This window comes from Microtus oregoni, unplaced genomic scaffold (assembly GCF_018167655.1).
Source record: "Microtus oregoni isolate MIOR12 unplaced genomic scaffold, Mior012 000035F_ref0000213, whole genome shotgun sequence".
In the NCBI taxonomy this organism is placed as follows: Eukaryota; Metazoa; Chordata; class Mammalia; order Rodentia; family Cricetidae; genus Microtus; species Microtus oregoni.
Window position 1 is genome coordinate 13,080,190 of NW_024543094.1, and position 22,245 is coordinate 13,102,434.

General features: G+C 42.1%; 1 protein-coding gene across 2 annotated transcripts in view; it reads left to right on the forward strand.

The window, feature by feature from the left end:
• Positions 1 to 20,528, forward strand: part of Net1 (neuroepithelial cell transforming 1) — a 49,126-nt gene extending 28,598 nt beyond the window's left edge. Inside the window, exons 1-10 of one of the 2 annotated variants that reach the window (XM_041630783.1) lie at positions 9,856 to 10,118; positions 14,349 to 14,456; positions 14,818 to 14,985; positions 15,310 to 15,372; positions 15,657 to 15,753; positions 15,892 to 15,968; positions 16,512 to 16,769; positions 17,079 to 17,249; positions 18,121 to 18,307; positions 18,649 to 20,528. In XM_041630783.1, coding sequence (XP_041486717.1) covers positions 10,026 to 10,118; positions 14,349 to 14,456; positions 14,818 to 14,985; positions 15,310 to 15,372; positions 15,657 to 15,753; positions 15,892 to 15,968; positions 16,512 to 16,769; positions 17,079 to 17,249; positions 18,121 to 18,307; positions 18,649 to 19,049 — 1,623 coding nt within the window. In that variant the 5' untranslated portion in view covers positions 9,856 to 10,025 and the 3' untranslated portion in view covers positions 19,050 to 20,528. Of the gene's footprint in view, positions 1 to 9,855; positions 10,119 to 14,348; positions 14,457 to 14,817; positions 14,986 to 15,309; positions 15,373 to 15,656; positions 15,754 to 15,891; positions 15,969 to 16,511; positions 16,770 to 17,078; positions 17,250 to 18,120; positions 18,308 to 18,648 lie in introns of those variants that run through there. The other variant, XM_041630782.1, reaches the window with a different exon arrangement.
• The last annotated feature ends 1,717 nt before the right edge of the window (positions 20,529 to 22,245 follow it).

Consider the following 22,245-nt stretch of genomic DNA (forward strand, 5'->3'; position numbering starts at 1 on the left):
GGGAGAACTGATGGTGCTCTCACCTCTGAGCCATTTTCCTGGCCCCATGCTTTGTTTTGTTTGAACGGCATTTCTCACTTCTATATTGCTACCAACTAAAAACTCGCCATTGACTTTATTACTAAGGAAGGTTCTTGGGTGAACAATGCTGAGCTGTATTTTTATGTAAGTGTTCTTTAAGTAGAAGAGGTGATTTAAAAACATCTTTGTCCATATGAATGTTTAGTTCTTTTTATGTTCTTCATATGTAGGGAGCCTGGCTCTGGCTCTTTTAAAAATTTAATTACATTCTGAGTATTAGTATACTCCGCCACTTGGGGATTAAACATAATGAATTATATCCTTTATAAATAGTAAATAATATGTAAATAATAAAATAATACGTAAATGAGAATTATTTTAAAAACAGGATTATTTTGTATGAAAATAATGTTTTGGCAGCTTTCAACTTAACATTCCAAACACCTCTTTTGATAAATGACCTCTTGGAACCAGCCATGGTAAGTAATTTGGTAATATTCCTAGGCACACATATGAATAGTTTTAAGGTAGATGTCATACAAAAGCTAGGAATTTAGCTACTTTAAATTGATAAATACCCTGTGCCATCTGCCTTTTGATATAACTGATATATCTCTATCATCTTGTACAATACAGAATATTACTGCTCTGTGACAAGGTCCATAAAGTAAAGCCAACTGCTGGTACCAGTGAAGAAAGTAAAGAAAACCTGGAGGTAGATGCAAGAAAATCATGATTCTTAGCCAAAAATAAATAAAAGACTGATTAAGTTCTGGGAAACTGTTACTGTGCCATCATTACTACCAGTTATATGAAAGTAAATGCATTGTTAAAGCAGCACTGTGAGAAGCTACGCTGGCATGTCGATCAGCTAGACAAATGACAGGTGCCCAGTCATGCCAACCCAAACAGCAGTGAGAGGAGCTGCATATGCCTATGGCCAGTAAGAAGATTGAGCCTGAACAAGACAGTTGCACTGATAAATTATGCTCAGTGTTTCAAGATTATCACAAGTCCTTTTCAAACTCTCCAGAAAGAGAGAGAGAAACTGAAAGACTAAAAGAGAAAGGAAGAGAATACTCCCTAATTCATTCTGAAGCCAGAATCACCCTGATACCAAAGCTGAAGATGATACAAGAAAAATGATAAACCGGTATCTTATAAATATGATCTGTAGCAATTCACAACAAGATACTTACAAAGTAGGTTCAGTCACATATTAAAAGGATTATGTACAATAATAACTATGTGGGATTCACTGCTAGAGAACAAAGTACGTTCAATAAATAAACCCAGCCCGTGAACACATCAAGTTAAGAGAATGAAAGGGAGAGGGCACATAATCCAGGACCTTCCTATTGCTACACCATAATGAGTGGAAAGGATAAATAAACGATATATGCACACACAATAGAACATTCAGACGTAAAAATGAAGGTACTTAGGATATATGCTAAACCACAGGCAAACCTTGAAGATATTATCCTAAGGGAATAAGCTGGTGTTCCTGTTTGCAATGATGCTGTATGTCTAGTTTTTAGCATCATGGATCATTGCATCAGGACTAGGATACATAAGCTAAATTATTCTGTTACAGAGTCCTCCTATTCCCTAGCTCTGATTGACACAAAACAAAGCCCCTCTCATTTTGTGACCACTCCCTTGCATCCATCCATATGTGTCTTTCACAGTTTCTTATGTCTAGCTTTTTGGTGTGGCTTCTCAAGCTCCTGACCAATTAGCTTAAATGTTTGCTACTGCTCAGGAGCCTGTAAGAATCTGTTCTTATACCCCTGTCCCCTACCTGTCCTATAGGATGTACAGCTGAGTGTGTACCTTATTGCCCTGTGTCTTAGTTAGGGTTTTATTCCTGTAAAGAGATAACATCATGGCAACTCTTATAAAGGAAAGCATTTCATTGGGGCTGGTGTACAGTTTCAGAGGTTTAGCCCATTATCATCATGGTGGGAAGCATGATGGTGCGCATCAAACATGGTGCTGGAAAAGGAGCTGAGAGTTCTATATCTAGATCAGCCGGGAGCCATCAGGAGGACTGGGAGTCACTAGGCATGGTCTGAGCTTCTGAGACCTCTGAGCCCACCACTTAGTGATGCACTTCCTCCAGCTTAGTCACTCCTACTCCCACAAGGCCGCACCTCCTAACAGTGCCACTCTCTATGGACATATGGAGGCCATTTTATTCAGACCACAATACTCTGTCTTCTGGAAGTGCATTCTTAGGCCCGTCTCCTTATGAATTGCCTCAGTGTATGCAGTGCAGTGGTGGTTTCTGCTCACAGGAACATGGAAGATAACCCACTGAATTGCTGCCCAAGTTTTTATCTCCTGTCAATTTGTTATAAAGAATGGCTGGCTACCCCACCGCCAATTACAGTTAAAGTATCAATATACCAGGTTGCATGGTAGTCTGGATCTTGAATTGATATAATTTACCAATATCCTGTACTCTTGCTCAGGCATGATTCCATATGGACTGTCATATAATAGATTGCTGTGACACTTGCCCAGCCTTTAACTTCACTCTGTCTGACACTGTTCCTTGGGGCGTTGCGTCCTTACTTGCTACACCAGCACACCAGGAGCTGTTGTAAGTAGCAGTTTTCTTGCTCTAATATCCTAGGGTTTTGTATCCTGGAAGTGCTCCTGATATGGCCAGAGGTATCACCCAGCATTCTTGTCTGCTTTTAACCCAGTAGACTGGATCAGTTGTGCTAGGTTAGCATCCTGTAGTTTAAACCACAGCCTTGGCCTACTACAGAGGTTTCTTTTTCTCAGAGACCCACTGAAACCTCAAGACTTTGAAAGGAACTTACATTCAACCTTTCAGGCTATCTCATTCTTGGATGAGAGAATTCCCAGGTAGAGCAGATGCCCCTTCTAAAAGATGTTGGGTCCTGCCTGCTGCCGTGTTCTAGTAAGTGGTGGGTGCCACTTACCACGCCTGTCCTTCAGAGGAGAGAGTCCAGAAAGCCTCGGGCCATTGGCTCTATTTAAACTTCCCCAATGGCAGTCTCTGAATTTTCATGGCATGCGTTTGATTTCCTAGGGCATCCAGAGCACTTTTTGATTTCTAAACCTTTTTTAGAAAAACTTTTTATTAATTCTTTGTGGATTTCACATCATGCATCCCAGTCCCATTCATCTCCCCATCCCTTCATATCTACCATCTGCCCTTGCAACCTCCCCCCAAAAAATAAAATTTAAAAGAAAAATTAAGAAATAAAAAAATCTCTATATATGGAAGCTGCAGTGTAACCCAGTGAGTCACACAGTATACCCTTTAGTTCATACATCTTTGCTTACAAGTGGTCATTGGTCTGGTCTGAGGTCTCTGACTTCTGCTGCAGTATCGATACTGGGCCCTCACTGGGACTCTTAGATATCCTGTTGTTGCCTAGTGTCATGGAGATCCTGCAGCTTTGGATCTGCAGATCCAGCCTCTTTACATGCTCCAGCAGTTCATGGATAAGGTGGATGTTGGGGTGCACTAACTCATAGCCCTGGTAGCTGGGTTGGTCAGCCCACCAGCTTTCCCTTGTTGTCACCACCCAGGCGAACTCTCCAACACTGCCCTGGCTAGCTCACCCAATGCAGCAGGCAACAAGGAGTGGGGCCAGTTCTCCTGCTCTCACTTCCTCGGGGCCAGCTCTGCTGCTTTTGCCCAGGTGAGGTGCAGAGCCCGCTTTCCCAAATGCTGCAGTTGGTGAGGGGCAGGGCCAGCTCTTCCGTTTTTATGCTCCTGAGGCCAGCTCCCCTGCTTGCCTCAAGTGGCAAGGGGGGACATCTTTCCCTCACATATGCCACCGTGTAGCATATGAGGGAAGGGTGGGGTCATCTCTCCTGCTCTCACACCCTCAGGGCCAGCTCACCCGCCCCCCCCCCCCAACAGGGACATCTCTAATACGCTGCCCAGCCACAGGGCAGGGCCAGCTCTCCTGCCTGCCACAGGTGGCTACTAAGCCTTTTTAATATTGATGCTATTGGCATAGTAGACTAACATAATGTTTGTGTACTATCCATGTCACTGCAAAATCTGTGGCAAGCAACAAAACAACCTCAGAACATGAAAGAAAATATGAACTGCTGTCCTTCCCTCATAAAAACTAATTGCTTGTGGTCATCCATACGGATGGAGGATTAATAGTCATAGACCAAATGCCAAAGGATCTGTCCCAATAAGACTGAGCATTTTGCACATGGATGAAGTAAGAAATAGCACATAAGTTTACCATGATTTACTGTTATTCACCACATTCCCACAAGAAGCACGAATTAGTTGATTGTTTATAGAGGGAGCCACCATGGCAACAGTTAGTTCCTTAGCTAATGGCTGTTCTCTGTGTCCACTCCTAGTGTGCAGTACTGCTTCAGATCTTAGTCTAAAGGTAGAGACTGAAGTGTCAAGGGCTTTGAAGTTGGCTATTGTCACCATGATTCTGAAACATTAGGAAGGATCTTCTAAATATTTATTCAGGGCTTTTAAAAATTAATAAAAGCCAATTCTGCAACTCATAAAACTACCATTGGCCCTCTATTCATTTGTTCCCACTTTTACGTGGTCTTACCTCTCCCTCATAGTGCCTCACATCTCGATCCAGTCCTTACCACCACTGTATCATTGATGATCCCTAGGTGTCTCAACCTGGGATCCCTCCATGAATGTTAATCGACTGACAGATGGTCGGTCTTGAGATGTGTTCACAGGTAATAGGATGGGGCAGTGAGGCAGGAGACTGCACATGCAATGTGTGTGATTAAGCTAATGACCACACTAGGCAGAATTGTTCTTGCTGGGACACACTGAAGAGCCATGTAAGAGGCACCACAGAATTGTTTTCTCCAGGAACTAAAGAGAAGCTCTTATTAGCCACCAGCTCCTAATGTGCGTTAGTCAGCAGTGCCCTCCGTGTCATCTGTTCCTCATACCCCGTGCACAAATTGCACACAGCAGCATTGCGTAAGCACAAGTGGACACAAGCAGTATATGATGCAGGCGAGGCTTGATGCTGTGAGGAAGCTAGGGCTGGAACTGGAGTGAGGAGAGTGAAGAGTCCAGGCTGAAGACAGCAGCCTGCGCCATGGGGCCCTAGCGCTAGGCTCAGAGGAAATGGGAGGAATCCAGCATCTTAATGCATAAGAAGACCTACTGGGCCGGCAAGATGACTCAGGAAGTAAAGGCAATTGCCACTCAAGCCAGATAACTTGAGTTTGATCCCCTGAACCTATGGCAGAAAGAGAGAAGTAAGCCCTAAAATTGTTTTTTGGCTTCTGCACCCATACTTGGGAGCACACAAGTATCATACATACAGAATTATAAAAGATTTCAAAACAAGAGTAAGAGATGACGTATTTTACGAGAAATTGTTATCGTGTATATCTGAGACAAAGTCACCATTAACAGCATATGTGCCCATTTCGTTTGCTGTTTGTGTTGTCATTGCAAAGAACAAGATACAAACTCATGTTTTGGACTGTCTTGTTTAGTAGCGCTTAACTGATTTCAACAGAGCTTTTTCCTGAAGCAACATTCTTAGTAGAGCTTGGATACACTCAGTCTTTTTAATCCACTGATTTTTTTTAAAGAAATCCACAAATAACTCATTTCTTTCATATTCATCTGCCCTTTTTTTGTTTGTAGCTTGTTCACACTTTAGAACACTAGTCTCAAAAGTTCCCATTTTTTGATTGGTGCTTCCTTTTTAAGTAAGATTTTAAGTGTTATTTTTAACTTATCTATTTTAGCTAGATAAATGGTAGATGTTGGTGATTTTAACTCTAGACTTAAAATGGAACATCTCCCTACAATAAGAAAAAGTCCGAAAGTATTTCTTGTGACCTGTAGAATGTGTTTCATACACCATACAGTATTTAAATATGTTTTAGTAATATAAACATACAAGCCACATGAGGAATGGAGGTATAAATTTAGTTGATATCCATATTTTTTCAAAAGAAAAATTTGTTGATGTAATCATCTGTGTAACAACCCATATGTGATTACCAAGTTCAGAAAAGCAGGTTGCTTCTGCATCTCACAGTATTTCCTGTAGAGGGCAGCAGATAACTTAGTTGGTCTTTGGCTAGCTGTGACAAATGCTCTCCAACTTGGCTTGCTTCAGATAAAAGAAAATGGAAACAGTATTTACAGCAAAAAGTAGTGGTTCCTTTCAAGATTGAGTTTACTTCTTGACTCTGTTTTTAAAATTACATGTGGGAGGGATGTAAGCACACCTAACAGTCCCTTTCTGTCGAGAGTCCATACAGGGTGACCTTTCTCTTTGCCCTCTCCATCCAGGCAGAACAAAGACTATAACTAAGCCTTGGAAACCAGTCATTTTATCAGAAACTTGATCCTGTTCACCAGACTGTGTTGTTATTTCTAGAGAACTCAATGTTAAGTTTTAAGTTTACAGATCTTATTTCCCATACAAGGAAAATTCAACCAGCTTGCACCTCCATGGTGCCATCAGTCAAGAGCTATGAAATACTTGCTATTGGCAGCCTGATAAGGCACGAGCGTTGGTTGAAATAAGACCTCTCCTAAAGTTAAACAACTAGAATTTTCTGTGTCTGCCCTGCTATTGTAAATCACCTAATGTGCCCGCCCGTCTTTGCCTTTGGTCTCTTCCTCTGTAAGCTATTGGCAATTATTAAATGAACATCAGTATGGAACTGAATTAAAGCTGATGTTTTCTAGACACCTTGTAGGTACAAGAACATATGCTAAGGGTTTTGTGTATGCCCCCTTGTCTGAAAGGCACACCATAACAGAGTCCAACAGGAGCAGCTCTCTCCAGGCACTGAGTCACCAGACACCTTCAGACAAACTTGTTATGTTAAAATTCCCATCTTCCCAGTCTTTCAGATGACGACAGTGGTTAGAGTTTTGTAGCATTATTAACTAAAGTTGCATGTATAGAGCTATAGGGCAGGACCATGAAGGCCTCTCCTGTTCATCACCGCCTTTCAGTTTGCCCCTTGAGTAAACTGAGGAGAGTGGGTTAGTAATCTTTGCCAGGTGAACGCGTGCATGTCTCTACATTGTGCCCGTGGGAATGGTACCTCGCTGTCTTTGCTCATGGTTAGACCATAAACTTGCACATTTAAAAGGAGACTGAGCCAAGAGGTTTTGCTGTTGTTTTGTTTTACAGCGGTCTGTTACTGCTGGATCCTATTTGCTCTATGTAGACTTTCTGTTTGAGACTTGGGTCTTTGCCTCTTGAGTCCCCAGCTGAAAGAAGGAAAGGAAAGCTATCCTTTCCCCTCCTTATCTTGGCCATACTTCAGACAGAACAAATGGAAAAACAGTTTCGAGAAGACATTGGGTAAGAGACCCATGTGAACTCCCTGGCCTTCTCTTTCCTAACTCTTAGTGCACTTCACCTTCTACTCCCTCATGAGACTGTGTGGCCATAGGATTGGCCTCGCTTGCATTGTTTCTGAACTGATGAGGCTAACAGAACCAGACTACTCAGTGGGTCCTGGCCTACACTATTTAATTAGCTCAAAGAACTTAAACAGACCTTTGACATTACCTCAAAGTCCACAATCTCCAGGCACCTTCGAGTGGTGCTTATAGAAGCATCTTATAGAAAAAGTCATCCAGCTTTAAAGCCAAGCACATGTCACCCAGATATAACCAAGTAACGAGTGGATGGCAGACTATAGCAGTCTCCACCATTCCACGGTTTAAACATTTCAAAACTACAAGATAACATCATCTTGTGAGAAACTCATGGTTGCCTGGATATGGTAGCACAGGGCTGTGATCCAGCACTCATTCAGGAGACAGAGGCAGGGCCTGATATACACAGTGTGTTCCGGGCCAGCCATGGCTGCATGGTGTGACCCTGTCTCAGGAAAACCACATTGGTAGCCTCGGGGATGGCAGTGGCCCTTCCTAAATGGGGTGGCACTAGGCTGTAGATTCGTCAGCCATAGTCTCGTGCTCACTATTTGCCTCTCATTCTTCACCTCCCGCAATTTACCCATGTCCCTATTGACAGATCCCTTGAGATCCTCAGTAAAGATCCGTGGGTCTTTTCCTTCCTTCCTTTAACCTCTCCGTATGGTTAACACTGTTTATTCCCCTGCTTTCTTGCTGTCTCTCACATCCATTTGTGGAATTCTCTTTCCCTTGGTGTTCATTCCTCTGGTGTTATATCATTTGGATGTGTTCTTTTCATCCGGACTTTTCCAAAGTAAATCTATGCAAACCTCTTTTCTCAGTCCCAAATGCTGGCTGAATAGCCTCACTTGAATGCTCTTCTGTTCTTGTGAACACTCATGTGTTCACTGTTCTTCAGGTGCAGTGTCTCAAATGAAATTAACATTGTTGTGGGAAATCATTGTTTGACATCTTGCATGTATCCATTCTTTCCCAGTACCCCCGCCTTAGGCAGAGGTCTTGGCATCGCCTTTTGAGCTTTGCCTTGTTTCCCCAGTCAACTTTTAGCCACACAGATGTTAGCAACCTGGCTCACAGCAAAGGCACTTTGCCGTCTGTGGTTAGCCTGTGGCCTTGTAGGGTCTGTCTCTCATCCTTACACTCTTACTCTAGCCTGTGTGAAGCAGCACAGCATTCAGGCCCCACAGAAACACCACCTTACACTTTTTCCCTGGGAGCTTTCCCACCCGCCTGTCAGGTCAGAGCGTTGCCGCAAGTGGAACTTGCTAGATAGCTGCACAGCTTTCTTGGAACTTGCAAACGCTTCCTTCCTTCTATCCATCCCTCTTCATGTGACCTGCCTTGTGCCTTTACACAGTGGGAGCTCAGCTACAAAGCGTACATTTTATCACCCAAGTATCTAGAATAGTGCCTTTTTCACACAAGCTTATTTTACGCTTGTAAATACTAAGAAAAATAGCTTTGCAGATTGCTAGCATGTGATATTAGCACGCTGTTAGGATGAGCCTGCTCTGCAAAGCAAGTACACAAGAAAGTCTCCTTCATCTTAGGACCAACCTTGAGAAATGTTGCCCTTCCGTAAAGGAAAGTCTTTGCAAAGTCAGAGCCTTGCCTCTCCTGTGTGACCTCATCTCCAAGGGGCCCTTATCAAATGCAAGGCTTTGTAATGGTTCTTTTGGCACTATTAGAGCCACATCAAGATAAGTTTAGGAAAAATAAAAATCTCTCATACCAAGTTCTTAAAATTTTTGAAACAAACAAATGTCTTGTGGTAGACATTCTGAACCTGAAAATCTTAACTGACCCAGTATCCCCAGGACCGGGGCATTCCAGCAGGAATAGAGTGAACTGGGAGTGTCCGCTGTATTTACGCCCGTGTCAGCCCTGGGGAGCAGGGTGGGGGCAGGAACTACTTTAGTTTTCAGTTGACTTTCTTTGCACAAAGTAACGGATTCACTGTGATATTTTCATACTTTCCTCTCCCATTACTCTTTCCCCCCATGCTCCCTCCCGCTGACCACCATGGGAACCGTGTTCCAAGAAGCGGGTAGTTTTACAGTTGCTCATATGCCTGCACTGCTGGGAAATTAGACTCTTTACTACATAGTTTTTAAACCCAGAACTCTTTGCTACATAGTTTTTTAATCTGTACTTAGTTTTTTTCCAAGGCATTAGTTTTAGGGAAGAGTGTCCCTGTCTGTAACAGTGCTAGAGAAGTAACTGAGGTAGGTTCCTAGGTCTCCTGTGGGCTTCAGCTCTTCCGGAACAAAAAGTTCCAGGGCCTTTTTGAGTCAAAGCAACCTGCACGGCTCAGGCAGCAGCCTAGGTGCGCCCCTCTGGCAGTTATCTGGAGTCACGTGGCGCCTGGCCCCGCCCCGGAGTCCTGAGGTCTGCGTGCGTGCTAGCTGCCTTAGCAGAAGCGCGGAGCTCCACCGCGGGTAGGAGGCATGGGCGCATGGCTGCTGGGCCAGGCTGAGCACTGGGAAGAAAAGCCCGGGCGCCTTGGAGGTACTGCCCTGCGGGGCTGACTCTCAGGGGGACTAACCCGAAAGGTTTGAAGGGACACTTGTAAAGCATGGTGGCTCATGATGAGATCGGAGGTCTTCTGCCCATTAAAAGGACCATCCGAGTCCTGGATGTTAATAACCAGCCCTTCAGGGAGCAAGAGGTAAGAAAAACAGATCTGCAAAACTTCTAAGACTTTAAAATTTTACTTTAAACTTTTAATTGTATTAAATCTTAAAATGTGTAACTTTTTAAGCAAGCCTGAAATGTGTTTAGGAACTGTGGTCTATGTTTAGGCAGCTTTTTTGTATGTAACATCGCTAGATTGTGTACTGCTTACATACAAAGAAGATTTAAAATACATATACGTCGCTGAATAAACATTTCTCATGTTTGATATGGCTGTGTTTTTATGAGTGGTCTTTGTTTTTAACTTACATTACTAAGTCTAAGGGACCGCTTTAGGGGAGGAAGTAAAAATAAGAATATTTTCCTCTCGACGCTGGTGGACAAGTGAGTAAAGCCTGACCCGGGATTCGTGTTCCTTTTCCTTTCCACAGTACTTAGTTCAGTTTGCCCTGTGCCCTTCTGAAAGAAGATTCAAGCCAGTGGAACCCTGACGCTCAGCCTGCCTTGCTTTGAAATCATTTTGTTTGGTTTTTCGAGACAGGGTTTCTCTGTGGTTTTGACTTTCAAAAGTCTCTATGAACGTTTATGAAAAAAGTTATCCTACGCATTTTATGTAATCTTAGCAGTTGATTGTGTCTCTCAGTGTCCTGCTGCCTGCTCACTTACGTGGTAGAAATGGTTATGGGTTCAACTAAACAAATCTCTTAATGGCAGTGATGGTTTTTTTGCCAAAATAGATGTAATTGTCCGTTTTAAGCATGAGCAGTTTGTTTCGTGTCTCAGGGAAGCTGTTTGTTATACATACGTTTGGGGTATTAAACTACCATCTTCAGAAAATGGCTTTATTTGGGGGCTGATAGTGAGTTTTGTTATTTGGTTTTGGATTGTACTTACGTTTTATAAGATGAATAAGCATTTTCTTGGAAGAGAATGTGCTTCTTACAAGGCCATGACTGGAAATACTCAAAGTAGCTATCTTTTGGGCCATCAAGGATGAGCTTTTTGGTTAGTGAGACGCAGTGTTCTCCTCGCCCCTTTAATTGGAGCATTAAGATCACCAGGGATGGGGTTCAGACTTTAGAACTGTCAACACAGCCTTAATGACTTGAGTGTAAAGAGAGGATGCTGTGTGATCAAATGTTGGCTTCATCTTTCTCAAAAAAAAAAAAAAAACAACTTTTTTTTATTCTTTTTCTGGTTTTAAAGTTCTTGTCAAATGAGAAATTATGTATAAGCAATCCTAAAGGAATAAAGCGAGATACATTCTTTTTAAAGTTTTATTTGGCTCTAAAATATGCCCAGTAATGGCATCATTAGGTAAAAAACTTTACAAAAGCCCACTTCATGAAGGGTTTCATCCAGGCTGCCGTGTTTATAGAGATACATCCCAGTCAGACTTTAAAGGAGACTTCATTTTCTGTTTATAGACACTCAGAAAATATTTTAGCGCATAAAGTGAGTGGAGGTGAATTGTGAAAATCAGTAACTTAAAAGCCCAGGGTCAGGCAGATTTCTCTGGCTGTCTAAACTAGATAGTTGGTTAAAGATTAACCTGTGTAAACAGAATAGACTTCTGAGAGCAGTGTTTTTCCCTTCCAAGTGAACTTAGCCCTCATAAAAGGTTGCCCACGGAAGTTCCTTGAGGGTAAGCCTCCTTAACACTCTTAGGTTCCCAGATTTGCTGCTTGTCTTGAGGGGAGAGTGTATGGTATCAATGTCCATGGATGTCTTTAAGCTGTTTATGTTTACTGTAATGAGCTTCCAGCACTCCAAGCAAGTCGTCACCACCATTATATAATTAAGCCTTGCCTTTGGAGTTGTGGGTGTGGGTGTGTCTGTGTCTGTGTGTCCCTATGTGTGGGTGCCTGTGGGTGTGCACTTTTATCACCTCCAAATGTCCCTGCTGGGTCCTGTCTATAGGGAGAAGTGAATGTGGGTTTAACAACACTTATAATACAGATGTTCATGTCCTTAATAAATGCATATAACTAAAGTGGTTCTCTTGGACCTGTAGAAGAAAAACTACTTTTGCTTGTGATTTACACAGTTCACGTTATAACCCATGTTCCTAAAGATAGGGATTTTTGTCCCTGCTGTTGTGGTGACTCTTGAGTGCCTAATCCATTCCACTTCTCCACAAAAACTCTTATGTATGCTCTTTTCTTCAAACAGTATCTGTATCCTAAAACTTAACAGTAGGCCATTTCCAGTGTTACACTTTACCTTTCTTTAAAGTTTTTTTTTATTTGAGTAGGAGTCCCCAAGTGGTTGTTCCACCATGTTTGCCATTTTTGTTTGCATGTTTTATTTTGTTTTGTTTTTTCTCAGGTCACCCAGGCTAGGCCAGGTTTTCTAGAACTCTTGGCAATCTGTCCAAACCCACCAAGTGTAATATACTTCCTTATAAATCATTTTGGACTTTACAGACTGAATAATGACATCCTTTATAAAGAAGAGAGATTGTACCTAGTTTTAAAGAACTATGAATATGTTTAGCCTAAAGAAATGCATGAGCGAAATCTGTATAAATTATAAACTATAAATGTGCTTTTACATCAATCAACATATTGTTACCTAAGTCTAAATGCTCTAGGTCTCTAGTGAGAGGATGCCTGCCTGACACTCACAGGGGCCTGGGTTAGTCCTCAGCACAGTAATAATCATAATTATGCCTCCTTCACTTTAAACATGATAGAACTTTTCATTACTAAGAAATTAGTAGTTTTACAATAACTAGTCTTATAAAGACAAGAATCTATCAGTAATTTTATTTAGTACTATAATATCAAAAATCCCACATTGACTTTTACTTTCTGACTCCCTGGGAGGTGCACCTTTCTAAGGACCTTCCACTGGAAATTAAAGATTTGGTGATTTACTGGGAAGTGAAATTTTTATGCTTTGAACAGGGAAGAGGTGCTAACCTCTGCTTCCCAAAGCACAAGAGAGTCGTGGCAGCTGCTTTGTGTCTGGTTAATGTTGGCATATCTTGCTTTGTGAGGTAATTCTATCTCCATTCAAACAGGAGACTCTTTGTGCTGTCTTTACTAAATGGAAAGGAATGCCTCAAGCTGCCCCTGCACACGCGTGTGTCACTCAGTCAGCGCAGATGTGTGCTGCAGACATTCACACATGTCCTCCGTCATGCAGCGTGTGCCATTTCACTACACGTCTCAAAGGCTTCTTTCTCAGCTCATCGTGGTTTTATAGTTTACATTTTGCTTCGCAGTTAGTATTTGGAGGAGGGAGGGAGTGGTTTCCAACTCTGTCTCTTAAAGCCTCCAAAGTTGAATTCCCTTTGAAGTCTCTTCGGTCGTTGGCGTTGCTTTTTGTGTGTGTGCCCACATGCCGCTTGGGCTGTTTGAGTCATTCAAGCTCCTACCTACTTTCAAACTTTTCTCCCAATTTGTTCTTACATTATAAGGTTATTTTTATACTTTTTAATTTAATGATGGTCTCTTTTTGAGGCAGGGTCTCTAACCCTGCTAGCCTACAACTCTCTTTGTAAACCAAATTTGCCTTGAACTCAAAGAGATCTACCTGAGTCTACCTCCCAAGTGTTAGAGTTAAAGGTGTACACCACCATGCCTGGCCTTGGTGATCTTAATATAATTTTAAATTATCTTTCTGAACTCTCATCAAAATTATTTTATCATGTGTGACACTTAAAAGGTCCCATATGCAAACAATGTATGCTCCCCCTGCAGATCCCCTTATTGGGAGTTCCTTATTTCGGTGACAGTCTAAAGTCATCTGATGATATGTCCCCCGTGTGTCTCACACTAACTTTGTGAAGTTTAGAAATCTATGAATATTAATGCATATTTGCTATGCGATATTTTAAAGGCTTTGCTGGTTCTTAGCCCAGACAAGCGAGGCTCTGGCTGGGCCATTACAAGAGCTGGAGCCAGGATTCTAGGCCTGTCCAAACCTAGGAGTCCTTTGAACCTCCCCTCTGCCTGGGCGTGAGCATTCTTTGACCTAATTCAGTGTCAGACATGTTTAAAGGTGATCGATCCTCCAGCTAAAGTAGTTAAGAATGGAATCATACAATACTGGGACAGGGATGAGACATTGGTTTTCTTAAGCTGTTGTTATTTGGTATTGTTCTAGTTTAACATGAAGAACAACAGTCATTTTTGTAGTTCCCTGTCTCCCTGTCTTATACAAACACTGTTTTGTAAGAGGGTTTAATTTTGTCTGGGCTTGTATGAAATCATTACACCTCAACACATATTTATTGTAATCTGTTTTGTTTTCCCAGGAACCAAGCAATAAAAGAGTTCGGCCTCTAGCTCGGGTCACATCCTTGGCAAACTTAATCTCTCCCGTCAGAAATGGAGCAGTCAGGCGCTTTGGTCAAACCATACAGGTAAAAAGGAGAGAAGGAAGAGTGTACTTAGGACGCTTTTTATAGACGCCTACAATTTGTTTTCCTTTGAGCTGTACAAACATGTTTGCGTTGTTATACATCTTACCAGAGCAGTGTTTGTATAAGCTCTGTTCACTTGGATCCTTTGTCAAAGGCTCCTCTTAGACCATTTTAATTCCCCAAAACTAACTGGAGTTGATAAGTAGTTTTGCCTGTTAGATTAAAACTTAAATGATTGCTTTACATACTGAAATATTCTCAAAAAATGTGTTTTAATTTGTTATAATGTGTTTTTTATTTAATATAGGATAATTGTTGTAGCCTCCAAATCTCATTTTCTTTTTCATTTGCCTCTTTTAAGTCATTTACCCTTCGTGGTGACCATAGATCCCCAGCCTCTGCCCAGAAGTCATTCAGCAGGTCTACGGTCCCAACACCCACCAAGAGAAGAAGTAGTGTGCTATGGTCGGAGATGCTAGACATCAGTATGAAGGAGTCCCTGACCACTCGAGAGATCAAACGTCAGGAGGTATGCTGGCACTCAGTACCCAAACCGTGTTTACTGAGTTACACCAAGAAAGAAAAGAGTTTTTAAATTAATGTCTTGCCAGAAGAAATAGAAGCTAATTTTCTTATTTAAGCAACTGTTCATAGCCACCCAGTCTGTAACAGTTTGTAACAGCAACTCTGATGGGTAAATGATAGAAAAAATTGCAAATTTACTTGAGAGTCCATCTTGAACTAGAATTTTCAGACCAGGTCTCTTTAAAAGAGCTGTTTAAAACATCAAGCACTGTAAATATTAATTGCATCATTTTCATTTCTGACTTCTTGTGTTTCTGGATGTTTTTAGGCAATATATGAATTGTCCCGAGGCGAACAGGACTTAATCGAGGACCTCAAGCTTGCTAGGAAGGTCAGTAGGCATTTGACATGTGCCAGTCTTACAAAAGACATTTCACAGCTTCTTAACCCTTAAAGTGGAAAGTAAAAGCATTTTACTGCTGAATACATCTCTGACTTGAGATTGAAACACAGCTTTTCAAATGTGACCTCTAGTAAGCCTTTAGGGATGAACATAACTGAAGTCTCTCCAAAACTGTGTCATTGCTATGTAGTTACTAGGGTGTACTCAAGGACAGGTTGCTCAAGTGTTTTCTATGCCCATTCTTTACGTGATGCTTTCTTCCCCTCTAATAGGCCTACCATGATCCCATGTTAAAGTTGTCTATCATGTCAGAAGAGGAACTCACACATATATTTGGTGATTTGGACGCTTACATACCTCTGCATGAAGGTCAGCTTTGCTCTTAGCTTCCATTTGTCTCTGACTAGAACTAAACACATGTTATTTTAAGTTAATAATAATGTGGTACTTACCAGTTCTTTTTCAGTAAGCATATCATTGCTCTTTTTGCTCTTGTACACTTTTCAGATTTGTTGGCAAGAATAGGAGAAGCAACCAAGCCTGATGGGACAGTGGAACAGATCGGTCACATCCTCGTGAACTGGGTATGTCAGCAGGTCATCATATGTAACAGGACATGCTGCAGCCTGGGATGTTACTCCACTAGATTCTAAAAACTATGAAACACCAGACTCCAGCAAAGTTGTGATGATACGAACTTATAATCTTGTAAAAAATACAGAGCTTGATTGTGTTACAGACCTGCTTACAAATAACGTCCTTGATTAAGCAGAATTCCCTAATGCTATGCGTCAGCTGTTACAGTCTCTCATGTACATGCCTGAGTGCCTGCTGTTGAAGGAGAATTCCTGGGGACTCAGAAATGAAAGCTGTTTCTATGTTTATGACTGCACAGGAGAAGGAGCAGGCATGGGGTGTCAGGATTGTGAGGCTTGTGATAGAAGCAGCTCGGGTGTCTGGGAGCACAAATAGCTGACATCTTAGTGAGGCGGGGAAGTAGAGTCATGAGTCTTCAGTTGACCTGTGAAACACACGTGTAGCTGTGCTGTCTGTTGTGGTTTGTGCTCATCGTTTGCTCATGCACCAGTCATAGCAGCGTTGTGTTGTGCTTTGTTTTTAATCTCTAGTTACCAGGCCTGAATGCCTACAAAGGCTACTGTAGTAACCAGCTGGCAGCCAAGGCTCTTCTGGATCAGAAGAAACAAGACCCAAGAGTCCAGGACTTCCTCCAGCGCTGTCTGGAGTCTCCCTTCAGTCGAAAACTAGACCTTTGGAGTTTCCTGGATATCCCTCGAAGTCGCCTTGTCAAATACCCTTTACTGTTAAAAGAAATCCTTAGACACACGGCAAAAGACCACCCAGATGTTCAGCTGCTGGAGGAAGCAGTAAGTAATAAACAAGTATTCCAAGTTTGGCATCAATCACCTTAGAAAAACATAGCGTGATCCTCTCAGTTCTCATGTCATCAAGAGACTGGGCTTGAATCTTGTTCCTTCCACTGTCCGGAGGCCGTGAAGTAGTCCCTCAGTGTGGCTGGGACTGAGTCCTTGCGTGTATAATGTAGAGACTGGCTGGGCTGATTTCTAGGATCCATTCAGGCCTTAGATTCCGTCCTTTGTGAATATTTTCTCTGGAGGGAGGGAGGTTGACATGCAGCAGCTGTTCCATCTGCTTTGTTTTCTTATCATTTTTAGGTATTGATAATACAAGGAGTTCTTTCTGACATCAACTTGAAGAAAGGTGAATCCGAGTGTCAGTATTACATCGACAAGCTGGAATACCTGGACGAGAAGCAGAAGGACCCCAGGATCGAAGCGAGCAAAGTGCTGCTGTGCCATGGGGAGCTGAAGAATAAAAGTGGCCATGTGAGTGCTTAGAATACGAACCAGAAGGAAGCCATTACTTCCCTTTTCCCAGCCTGCTTAATTTCCCGCACAAAATTATGAGGCAAGTGTGTAAAGATAAGCCCACTGCTCGCAAGAAGGTTGCTGCTTGTTTATGTGACCAGCTTTGGTAAAGCAAGCATTTGGTTTCTGAATAAATAAAAATAAAATAATACTTAAACACCTCGGCAAGTAGTCATTCATATCCAGTTGTGAACTGTAAACCAATGTGTGTGGCTGGGGTCTCCTGTTAATGTTTCATAAACACACACCTCAGAAAATGGATCTTTTATAGTGATGTTAGTGGTTTTAACTCTGAAATTCTGCATCAAATTAAATAAAGCAATTTTATTTTTTAAATATTAATTACAAAAGAATCTTCTGGATAGGAGTCAGGAATGGTATTTTTGTTTTATATGTACTTCCCAGTGTTGTATGTATAAATTGGGGCTGTTTAAGAACAAGAACAAGTTGAAATCCAGCCTATCTGATTTCTATCCTAGGGCCCAATTGTTCTCAACAGACTTAGGCTTGTGTAGACAGATGAACCATGAACACTGTAGCAGCGTGCAGACAGTACTGGAGTTTCAAACCTGTTCCTGCTGATTTGCAGGTCTTGGCAATACATCGTGTTTACTCAGCTGTTGCCTAACCTGGTCAGTGGGGCCCAATGAAAGAAAAGAACGTCAGGTAGCCTGAAGTTTAATGCTCCAAGCAAAACCCACATGGCCTTGAGACCACTATTTTATGATGCCATTTATAAAGGAAAATCAGAACTCTAAATGTCAAATCCAGTTCTTTAACAATCAAGTTCCTTACTTAGGAAGTTTGGGTTTTTTCTTCATTTCTGCAGAAACTGTACATTTTCCTGTTTCAAGACATCTTGGTTTTGACTCGGCCCGTCACACGAAATGAGCGTCACTCTTACCAGGTTTACCGGCAGCCAATCCCTGTGCAGGAGCTGGTGCTGGAAGACCTGCAGGATGGAGATGTGCGCATGGGTGGTTCCTTCCGAGGGGCTTTTGGCAACTCAGACAAAGGTAAGATATAAGTTCTAGAAAGTTCACAAAGGACCCAGATTGGGTGGGGAGAAAAGGGCTGAAGTAGAATTAGCGCCCATTTGAAGCCATTCTGGGCTACAGAGAGCCCCATCTCGAAAACAACAGTAATGAGAAGAAATGAATGTACCCAAATGAAGTTAGTCTTGACCCTTAAGTATAAGAATAAACTCGTTCCCCAGTTATGTACTGACACAAAATTGAACTTGGTCAGGGACCTCTGGCTAGTGGCCATCTTAAGAGTGTGTGTCACATAAATACTAGAACTTTGCTTAAATTATATGACCACTTTTTTAATCTTGATTCCTTTTTTCTCCCTTCAGCTAAAAATATCTTTAGAGTCCGCTTCCAAGACCCCTGTCCAGGCCAGTCCCACACACTACAGGCCAATGACGTGTTCCATAAGCAGCAATGGTTCAACTGTATTCGCTCTGCCATGGCCCCTTTCCAGCGGGCTGCCAGCCCCCTAGAGCTGCAGGGCTTGCCAGAGCTGCATGAAGAGTGTGAGGAGAACAACCCCCCAGCTGGGAATCTCCAAGCCCAGCGAAGGTCGTCCATGGTTCCGGGGCTCATGCAGGTAGACAGTGAAAGTGCGCTGGAATGTGGCTCCAGCGTGCAGACAGAAGACACCAAGAGCGGGAAGGCACACCGAGCACAGCCTGGCTTGCGGAGAGCAAGGGACAAAGCCCAGTCAGGTGGCAACAGGAAAGAGACTCTGGTGTAAATGTGTGTTCTCTGGCGGAAGGCTGTTTATTTATAAATTTGTACAGTTTTTTCTTGTAATGGGAGCATCCTAGGGTTACTCTGTACCAGCTGTAATGTGTTCATGGTTTGGGATTCTCTCTCTCTCTTACTCTCTCCCCCTCCCTCCCCCTTGTTATTGTCATTGTCGTTGTTGTTAATGGCAGCTAAAGATATACAGATTACTGTTAAATTGCAGACTTTAAAGAGGTATTTTCATGGATTATTTGGAACATACCAACCTGGTATTTTTTATCAGAAGAAATATATATGAAACCAGTGTTGTCCTGACTCTGGGTTCACCTTGACTTCCCAATTGCAACCAAATGTGATATTTACAGTGTTTGCCAAACTTAGTTTTGTAAATGCTGAAATTCTATCAGTGTTCCTTGTTAAACCTCAAATGATGAATGAAACTTTAATAATGACACCTACAATCTACATAGAAGATTTTTGAGTTTGAAATATTTCCACATTTACAGTGAAGCACTGCTTCCTTGGAAAGCAGTCACCAAGCTTGGTGTGTTTTCCGTTTTGTCAACTGGAATGCCTTGTGTCAGGTTCTCACCTCACATTCCTCAGTTCTCATTCATTTATTCTGCCAACTATTTAATTTTTTTATTGTAAAGTAGTTTTTAGTATTTGCTTTTATTTTTTTACGTTGATGCCTTTTTAAAAATTGGCATGTCCTTAAAGTTTTTCTTTCTGATTAAAGTAAGTGTGTGTGTGTGTGTGTGTGTGTGTGTGTGTGTGTGTGTGATCGTATTAATTTTACTAAGTGAAACCAAGCCATAATGTTGAGCCAATTAAGAAAACTGCAGTTTTTACAATGTATCATGTCAGGGTAGTAAAGACCCATGGGATGACTTAGTGTACTCTAGACTACTGAGAGGAACCACAAGAAGGACTTTGGTGAAAGTTTTCGTGTTGTGTGGAAAGCAGGAGAAGGCAGGAGACTGGAATAGTGAAGAGAAGGGAAGGGAAAGAGGAGTCGTCTAAAGTAAATGTCTGGCTGGGCCAGAGGAGCAGAGGGTGACAGGAAAAGTCTGACCTGAGGGTGTGTAGGAAGTTGTAGAAGGCCAGAGGGGGTGCGAACTGTATTTGCTTTGGTTTCTCATACCTGCAAATACTGAATTTGAAAAGAAACCGTAAAATGTGTTGGAAATTTGACTATGTTAGGTTAATTCTGGTTGGATTTCTTCGTTTCAAAAAGAAGGTGGTGATTCTTCACTGCAAAATGTTTGTATTAGAAATGTGGTCATGCTTTTGAGGGAGGAGGACTGAGGTCCCATGTAAGCCCAGATTTAAACTGGCGATCAGTTCAAGTCATTGTTAACCATTCTGTGAAATATATCTCCAGTGAAAATGAAAATTGGAAAAGGCTGTAAATAGAACAATCAAATGATTTCTTTGTATAAATGAATTATACAATTAAAAAAAGCACACACATAATAACCCAAAACATTTCTTGCCTGGTTGATATTTGTGGGGTGGGGCATCCTCTAGAACTTGATCCTCTAGAGCTTGGGGGGGTAGGTCATGCAAACCTTAGAATGGTTAAGGAAATCCTAAATAATTTACCCTTTTGAAATTCATTGATAAGAAAGGACAATAGTCTGAAATCTTGTGAGCCCTGTGATCTTAAAGGACACAGTGGAATCAGAAGTCACCATTGTATTGCAGACAGCTGACATCTTCCGGATATAGTAGTAAAGCAAAGAGCAATGTCTTCATTAATTTGATTAAGCCCAGATTCTGATGTCTAGTTTCTCAGCTTCCTCACTGTGGAAATTCAAATTCAGATACGTCTCTTACACCTGTGTGGGATCAGCAACACCCAAAAGCAAGGCACTGGTCCCATCTAGAGTATCTGGAGTTTAATTCCTGTCACAGTTGCGCCTTGTTCAGCTTCCGGAGTTAGAGAAGCAAGTGGTTCAGATGGTGTAAATGGAGTGATGTTTTATCTAAAGGTGTCTTGCTTTGCTTCTCTCACGGGAGAAAATAAACAGTAATAACAGGAGCTGAGGATTCTTCAGGAGCGGCTCCTCTGTTGGGTGACATTCAGTGACCTCGGCTCAGTCCTCAGACTTGTCTGAGCATCACCAGCAGTCAGGGATGCTTTAAGAAATAAGAGTGACTAGGCCTCGTTCGCATCATTTCAGTAGATCCAGATGCTGGAAGAGGGAGCTGGCCGTGGATTTTTTGGTTATATAAGGGCATTTTCATTCAAGTATAGTGATGGTTTTCCGAGATAGTCTTTCTGGGGATCCCTGACTGGCCAAGAACTCACTATGTAGCCCATGCTGCTTTTAAGATACGATGGTCCTCTTGCCTTTGCTTCCCAAGTGCTGGGATTGCAGGTACATGCCACCATACGCAGCTCTGATCATGTATGTTTTCCATTGTTTCCTTCTGGTAATGCCGATACTATGATGACCTAGCCGATCTCTGTACATGAATGATAAATCATATCTTAATGTATCTGTCCTCTTACATTGCCTTAACTCGTTTAGAGTTGAAGCTGAGGTTTCTTTCTTAGCTCCCCCCAGTGAGTTCACTTACTCTAAGGATAATCTCTTCCTAGGTGCTCAGCACTCTGTCAGGGTGTGTGCACACAAAGTGATGATGAGAAACCAGTTATCTAACAGCAGTTGTGATCACAGCATCCCCAGGTCACGCTGGAATCAATGGAGACTTTCCAACTGACCTGATGGGCAACTTCTGTGCTAGCTAAGTCTATTTTGTGTTTAATATTGTGAATATGCAAATCCAACACAAGACTTATTTCAGATGTATAAGCAAGGTGATAGCTCAGCCTACAAACCTAACGTCCCTTTGTCCAGAGCACCTTGTTCCCATGAGAGGAATGTACTAGAATATGAATCTCCCTAGAACTGGAGGGAAGCTAGAGCTTCTGAATACGGAGTTTTAATTTCCACACATCTATGCCACCTCCAACCAACCACAAGACACAGACCTCATGCGCATATGGTATTCTAGTTTGCTTCTCTGTCAGTATGATCAGCACCGTGATCAAAAGCACCTTGGGGCTCCTTACAAGTCCCAATCCGCCATCATGGGAAGCCAGGTCAGGAGCCCACATCTAGAGGCAGGTGCTAAAGCAGATGTGAAGAAATACTGCTTGCTTTCTGGCTTGCCTCCATGGCTTGCTCATTCTG